This window comes from Malania oleifera, chromosome 2 (genome assembly GCF_029873635.1).
Source record: "Malania oleifera isolate guangnan ecotype guangnan chromosome 2, ASM2987363v1, whole genome shotgun sequence".
NCBI classification, from domain to species: domain Eukaryota; kingdom Viridiplantae; phylum Streptophyta; class Magnoliopsida; order Santalales; family Ximeniaceae; genus Malania; species Malania oleifera.
The window spans coordinates 48667168-48674689 of record NC_080418.1 but is presented as its reverse complement, the minus strand read 5'-3'; the positions used below and the strand labels follow the sequence as shown (position 1 = coordinate 48674689).

The 7522-nt window shown below is 39.9% G+C and overlaps 2 protein-coding genes across 2 annotated transcripts; both read right to left on the bottom strand.

Annotated features, from left to right (window-relative positions):
• Nucleotides 1–460: 460 nt before the first annotated feature.
• On the bottom strand, nucleotides 461–2650 carry LOC131148172 (putative F-box/FBD/LRR-repeat protein At4g03220). The gene is made up of 3 exons (XM_058097903.1): nucleotides 1589–2650; nucleotides 841–1023; nucleotides 461–757 (listed from the first exon to the last, which is right to left on the bottom strand). Exons 1-3 carry the CDS (start codon nucleotides 2648–2650, stop codon nucleotides 461–463), a joined length of 1542 nt encoding a protein of 513 aa, XP_057953886.1.
• A 1483-nt stretch (nucleotides 2651–4133) lies between these two features.
• LOC131148677 (pentatricopeptide repeat-containing protein At3g12770-like) lies at nucleotides 4134–7164 on the bottom strand. Its single transcript, XM_058098549.1, has one exon. The coding sequence runs from the start codon at nucleotides 6955–6957 to the stop codon at nucleotides 4720–4722; it is 2238 nt and encodes a 745-aa protein (XP_057954532.1). The 5' UTR covers nucleotides 6958–7164; the 3' UTR covers nucleotides 4134–4719.
• Between the last annotated feature and the right edge of the window lie 358 nt (nucleotides 7165–7522).

Below are 7522 nucleotides of genomic sequence, written 5' to 3'. Positions count from 1 at the left end.
GAGAGAGAGAGAGAGAGAGAGAGAGAGTGAGAGAAAAGAAATACAATTCCTCTAGTTGTATGTATCATAGTTTAGTCAAACGCTATCTCTAAGGAAAAGGAGATTTGCCAGTGAGCAAATTCCTTGAATCCCCAACTCAAGTAAAGTGTGATAAGTGATTTTTTTTTTTTTTTTTTTTTATATTGAGAAATACCAGGGCAGGGGGGAGGGCGGAGGCTGATTCATTTCATCTATTATAACAATTTCTTTGATAAAATGTAAAATGGAACTGACACCCCCATTAAAGTATATGTTTGACGAGCAAAAGCCCTTAAAGCTTTCAAAATTCTATGCGTTTTGGTAACACATCGGTGCATGGGCTAATTAGAAATGTTTATTATCTGCACATAATTAAAATAATGTAGTTTACAAAAATGCCAAGTAGCTCCATAATTAGAACCATAAAGAAAATGCACCATTATTAGTGAAATTGAATTTTAGCATTAGAAGAAGCCCAAGAGAATCCCATCATCTCTGCTTTAATTTTTCGTTGTTGACGAGAATCTCGACCGCTGCAATATTGTCCCGAGCAAAGAATAATTTCCTGCAATTCCTTGCCATGCTTAAGCAAAAACTTTGCTAAACTGATTTCATTTTCACATTCTAAAACTCCATGGATCTTCACCACTTTAAGATGATGTAGAAAGGACTTTAAAGTATGTGTCTGAGATTCCCAGTATTGCTCCTCCTCGGAGCCAGACCGGTCCCTATTCAATTGCTGAAATAGGTAGCAGATGTTGAAATTTGTACATATACAATAAAGAAAATCAAAGCTCAACATGCAAGATGCATGGTACTTACTCTTCTTTCAACCCGGCGATCATTGAGTATTTGGAGAGAGAGTGTGTGTAACATAGGAGAGCTCCTAAACAGGCATGCCAATCCTGGGATATTGTTTTTGTCAAACCTCGTATGCAATTCCAACTGTTTGAGGCTATCAAATGGATGCAAAAGAGCTCCAAACCGCTTGGTGTTCGCCAAAATCTGCAACAACAAATAATTGTAAATCAATTAATGATCATGGCTTTTCAACCATTTACACCAATAATTAAGAAATTTTACCATGGATAGGATGGCTTTTCACACATCAAACACCAATACGAAAATTTGCCATGGATTGGCAGACTTAAATCTACAAATACAGACAGTAATTCCTTCAATGAAGAAGCTTGAACTAGTTCAACCTCTTCAATTTTTTACTTCTCAATGGCCCACAAGAGAAAAAAGGACTTTTATATATATATATATATATATGTAGGAATTGTACAAGCTAAATTTTCCATTTGTGGCTTTCACCGGCAGAATCAGTAAAGCATCTCCACAACCACACTCAGTCAACTATATCCCTAATGTCAAGAATATGATTTAACAACCCAAACTATACACTTTTGGAAATTATTATATAATTGATATTGGTTTGCAACTATCATCAGGGCATGAAAAGGCTGCTGATATGTCTTAAAAGCTTCCAGTTATGATTATGTATCGTAAATGTACAGAAAAAATATTAATTTGCAGGTAAAATACATCAGAATATAAGATAAATCACCTCGGTAGATTGAGAATCAAGTGTTAAACATTGGGCATGAGAGAGACCAGATAGAAGATTGCAAACACTCCAAATTTTCACCTCGTTTACATCCTCCGGACGTGTGAAGAATCCAACCGAGGCCTCATGAAGCAACGTCAAGTTCTCTATAGAACTTTTATCAGTAATAGCATTGTAATCCCAAAGAAGAACTTGGAGCCTTGGTGCGGTAATCTTTACCCAGCTCTTGCTTACGTAAGCATCAAAGCAACTTGCTACTCGCAATCTCTCCAATTTTGCGCTTGAGATATTCAAATCATGCAGCTGGAAACAGTTCTCTAGAGTTAAATCTTGCAGGGATCTACAGCTAATACCAAGATGTTTCAACCCAAAACAAGCATCGAGAACCAATTTTCGAAGTAGGGGAAACGATGAATCCGTAAACAAATCAAGGAGAGAGGGTTGGTCGTAACAAATAATAAGCGAAAGACACAAAGTGTGGAGCGATCTAAAACCGCCCGTCATTAGAAATGAAGGAGGCAATCGAAACCCCGGATAATGCGACTTCAACTTGAAAACCCTTAGCGATTCACTCGTCATGACGCAGCGCGGAAGGTTGAAGTAATCATTCGTTGCGACTTCGACCTCAAGTTCTTGAACATTATGCCTAATGGCACGACGGATGAAGCCGTTCAAGCGCGAAAAACTCAAGCAGGCGCGGAAGCGAAGGATCCTTACGTCGGACTGCTTGTCACGAAGATCGAGAACCTGGGTGATGAAGTCCATTCCTTTGGCGGTGAGGGAATGCAGCCTTGTGCTTCTGCTGGGATTGACATTTGAGAAAGAACTGCCAAACGGGTAGATGGTGGTGAAGTCCAAATCGGGGAAGGAGGACCAGAGATGCCTCCATCGTTTCGACAAGACACTGGTTTGTGCAATGGACTTGATGGGAAGAAGGAAGAGAATTTGGTGAAGAACAGCATCAGGCAGATTGCTGATTCGATCATTGCCTCCCTGCTCATTATTACTACAATCATTTTCCTCTTCCAATAGCTTCTTCCGCTTTGAAGATCTTGTTTCCATTGGTTGTTAGTTACTGGCTGTGTTTCCTCATCAGTATGTTCTTTTCTTTGTGGAGACTCTGTTGTGAGATGGGTGCACTAGGGTTTGGGGTTGACATTTTCAACGAGGGAAGGAAGAGAGGAGGATGGTAATTAACAACCTTTGAGCCGTTTCCTACATATGGGAATACAATAAATTTTTTATATCTGAAAAGCAGTGGTGTTGTGACACCTGTATCAATGGTTTTGTTCCCGAGTCCACCATTGGATTTGGTAGCAATATTGAGTCGGATTTTGCGAGCAAACTGAACGAGATGCCCCGCGAGTTAAGGGATGGCAGGTTGGTCCAGAAATGCTCCGTCGCCGCCTTCAATACGCTACTACTACTACTCGTTTTAAAAGCTTGAAATTTTAAAAGCTTACAAAACCGGCAGCAATAAGGTATGTGTCAACCAATCACTTCAATATTGGGGGGGGGGGGGGGGGGGGGGGGGGGGGGGGGGGTGGAGAAAAAAGGTGGGGATGCTGGGGAGGGTGGGGGTGGAGGGTACTCTGCAACTTGCTTATTTATTTATTATTTTTTTCTGGGGCATTTTATCATGCAATGCTTGTGGTAAATTACAATTCACAATATGATAGCACAACAAGAAGGGAAATATAATATTATATGTGCTGTATTAAATTTTTAATATTTATTAACATTAAAATGAAAAAATTAAATAAAAATAAATGAGGTTTTTAATAGTCGTGAGATGCCGTGACAAGTTATGTAGCATCCCATTATTGATTAATTGAACCCTCAATATTAAGCAAAGTCCAGCTAATAACAAGTTTTTATTTGATCTCTCCACGGCACATTGGGTGGCAGTCACACATTTGACCTAACTTATTTCATTGTAAATTCTTGGTAAGCTTGATTTGCACTAGCTTAGTCATGTTTTATAGCCAAAATCCTATAAAAATGAAAAGATTTGTAGGCCATAGAGTACTGTGTTCCCTCAACTTACATGGCACGATTTTATTATAGGGGACACAGGACCCACCACACGTAAGTTTGTTTCCTATAAAAAGAAGGTTCTTCATGCGCGCGCATCAAGAGTTTTAAATAGTTGGTCCCAATACGGGGGCTCAAATTGCTTTCAAATTCTGCTATGGCTGAACAAACAAAATGTTGCCAACCAAAGCTCAAAACAGGCCTTGGCATGAGCTTGTTAGCTAGCTATTGTAAAATAGGTTATTCATACAAATGCAGCAAGTTGAAAGAACCAAAAAAAATAGAAGGCAACGATTACATAGATCATGTGAAAACTAGCTTCACTAAATTGTAATGAAAATTGGTTTCAGTAATGCATAAACACACACACACATATACCTCATGTGAAAACCTAGAAGTACTCTCATACACCAATAAAATGACACTACCTCAGAATCTCGTATTGCACCCCCCACCCCCCTTTTTTATGGGGCCAATCAATTGTAAGAAGATAAGAAGATAACAAACGAACAACCTCAAAAAGCTAAAGAAAATCAATTTAGATAGGCTATTGCAGTTGGGAATTCATCTGCAAGTTGTACAATCCAACAAATAAAAGTACATCAATCAATTTCATCCTTATAGTGAGAACTACAATGAATTAAAAATCAATTAACACCACAAATCAAATCAAACACCTTTTCTTTTCCATTTACAAACTGAGAAGTTATCATTATTGTTTTTCATCTTTCTAACTCTGTTTTCAGTTCATGACAAATGCATTCTTTGCTACAGCTGGCCGGCACACCAAAATCTGTGGTCTGGATATGAAGCCGCAAAACCTTATTATATCCACATCTTCCCAAAAAGCAATTGCAGGACAGTCATCCTTAAACCTTTTTCAGGTTTTGTTGGAGAAACTCAAAAAGATTCCTAAGCAATTGCAGGTCAGTCTTCATTATACCTGTTTCAGGTTTAGTTGCAGACACAAAAATTTGCTAAATGATTGCAGGTCGGTCGTCATTATACCTGATTCAGGTTTAGTAGCAGAAAAATGCTAAGGTCCCCTACAGCTGCAACAGGATATTACTGATGAATGTGAACAACAAGCATCCTTCTCACCAGTAATCTCCACAAGAACAAAATCCATCCTTGAAATGATGGAAACGGTTTGCATCCCTAACAACTATCTCCCTATTTACAAGCGTCGAAATCAGCTTGGTAGCTGAATGACAGTTTATGCATGCCCGAAGATTCTTGGTTATTCTAAGTGTTGTTCCAGGGGCCGTACTGATAAGCCCATAAGCAATTGCCAGCCTCTCACTGTGGTTACAGAGAGTCTCCACCTTCTCTTCATAATTCAAGTCATGCAGAACAGATTCGGCATGCGGGACAAATCCAGCATCCGTCAACCTCCTTTCCAAATTCTCAAGCTCTTCAGAAATCTCCTTCCATCTTGGGTGCGACACGTCTCCAACATGGAATGCCTGAAGCTTCCCATTGATCTCAATCAAACTATAACCCAGGTCCTTGGTCAATCCCTTCTCCCTCATCAATACCCGCACCTTTGTGACATGATCCCACAACCGTACTGAAGCATAGAGATTTGAGAGCTGCACATAATGCCCAGTATTTAATGGGTCTAAGGAGAAAAGTTGTTCTGCAGCATATTCTCCCAATTTCACATGGCGATAGATTTTGCATGCACTCAAAAGGGCTCCCCATACAGTTACACCTGGTTCAACTGGCATATTCGTAATAAAATTATATGCTTTGTCCAAATACCCTGCCCGTCCAAGAAGATCAACCACACAAGCACAATGCTGATGGCGGGGCTCAATCCCAAAATCTCTCATGCAGTGATAGAATGTCCATCCCTCTTCTACAAGACCTGAATGATTGCATGCTGTAAGGAGCCCAACAAAGGTCACATCATTTGGTTGAACCCCAGCTTGCTTCATTGCATAGAAAATATCAATGGCTTCTCGGCCCCGACCATGCAATCCATATCCCACAATCATTGCACTCCATACAACAACATCTTTATTAGGGGTTCGGTCAAATACTTTGCGAGCCAAATTTACACTTCCACATTTTGCATACATGTCGATAAGGGCTGTGTTGACAAAAATATCTTCCCTATTCTCACTCTTACTGACGTAATTATCCATCCATTCAGCTAATTCAAGGGATCCAACTTGGGCACAGGCTAAGATAGCAGATCGTAAAGTAACAGAATCAGTCCTAATCTTCTTACAAATCATCTTTCGGAAAAGCCTAACAGCTTCATCAGCATAACCATTCTTTGCATAACCAGAAATCATGGCATTCCACAAAATTACGTCCGACGCCTCCATTTCACCAAACAATGATCTAGCAACTATTACCTGCCCACACTTAGCATACATTGCTGTAAGTGCAACACGCAAATCTGATTCAAAATCAAGACCCATTTTTATCACGGAAGCATGTACAGATTTTCCTTGTTGCAAGTCTTCCACATCAGTGTAAGCCCTCAGAACACTCACAAGAGCGATCCAATCAGGTTCCACATTCAACTGTCTCATTTGGCTAAAAATTCTCAACGCTTCCAGAGGCTGGCCATTCTGGGCATACCCAGAAATTATTGAAGTCCATGAAACAATTGTCCTATCATATAACCCATCAAAAACAATCTTGGCACGCTCAATTTGACCGCATTTAGCATACAAAGCCACAAGACCATTCTGCACAAAAACATCCGAATCAAACCCATGCCTGAATATCTGCCCATGCACAAGTCTACCCATCTGATGCGCCGCTAGTCCACTGCACGCCTTCAATACATGAGGAAAGGTGAAGCAATCCGGGCTTACCCCCACATCTTGCATTCTCGAATACATTTCAATTGCATCATCGAACAAATTGTGCCTCGAATAACCGCGGATAATCGCGTTCCACAGAAACACGTCTGGGCTGGGCATTCCATCAAACAACTTGCGGGCGTATCGGATTTCACCGAGATTCGAACTCACATTAACAAACTTGGTCACTAAGAAACCGCTAAACTGCAATCCAAAAACAAGAAGCTGGGCATGGATTTGATTCAAATGCTTTTTATTGACTGAACGATCTAAAAGAGATGAGAAGAACAAGTTAGGATCAAAGCTGTAGGCAAAGTTGTCATCGTCGTAGAAGTGGTCAAGAAACAGAGGAGGGGAAGAATAGTGAGGTTCGAAAAATTTGCGCGTAGATGCAAGAAATTTGAACGACGTAGCACTTGTGAGATCCAACGGTCGAACTTTGGGATGAACGGAATAGAGAGGAAGCGAAGAAGGTTTAGAGATTCTTCCCGCGAGAGAGAGATTCAGAGCCATGTGTCACTAGCATCAGTGCAAGAGGAGACGACCTGTACTTTCAGTACTCGGTGTCGGTGTTTGAGGGCTCAAGTTTTTTCACTTTAGATGCTGCCACCACACTTCATACGGGCATTTCCACGAAGCTGTTTGTGGTGTTCATTGCAAAATTGGTGAGAGATCTTGTCACTTGATTTTTGTTCACTAAAAGTTAAATTTGATACAATTCATGCATCTAATTTCTAGAATTAATTCCTGTCACCAGGGGCATTGGATGCAGGCTGCACTAGCACTCATGTAGGATGGGGATGGATGACCTAGTTCTATGGGTTACAATGCTCAATCACATAACACTTTAAAACTAAAATTTAAACAATCAAATATAAACAAAATGAATCATGTTTTATCATGCAGTCGAGGATTTTAAAAAGGTATATAATCATATTCAAATTAGTCTTAGGTGATTCTTTTACAAGATAGTCAAGTTATATGCCATTCAAATATCATTCAATCATTCAAAACAATAAATCAATATTATCACAATCATATCTCACAGTTGACAAGCAAGTATGTGAATAAATAGTGA

Excerpts from the sequence above, each read along its gene's own strand:
- LOC131148172 (XM_058097903.1), bottom strand. The coding sequence starts at position 2,650 with ATGGAAACAAGATCTTCAAAGCGGAAGAAGCTATTGGAAGAGGAAAAT. Across the intron at positions 1,024-1,588 it reads TTGATTCTCAATCTACCGAG|ATTTTGGCGAACACCAAGCG; the intron begins GTGATTTATCTT and ends TTGTTGTTGCAG. Across the intron at positions 758-840 it reads ATCGCCGGGTTGAAAGAAGA|CAATTGAATAGGGACCGGTC; the intron begins GTAAGTACCATG and ends TACCTATTTCAG.
- LOC131148677 (XM_058098549.1), bottom strand. The coding sequence starts at position 6,957 with ATGGCTCTGAATCTCTCTCTCGCGGGAAGAATCTCTAAACCTTCTTCG.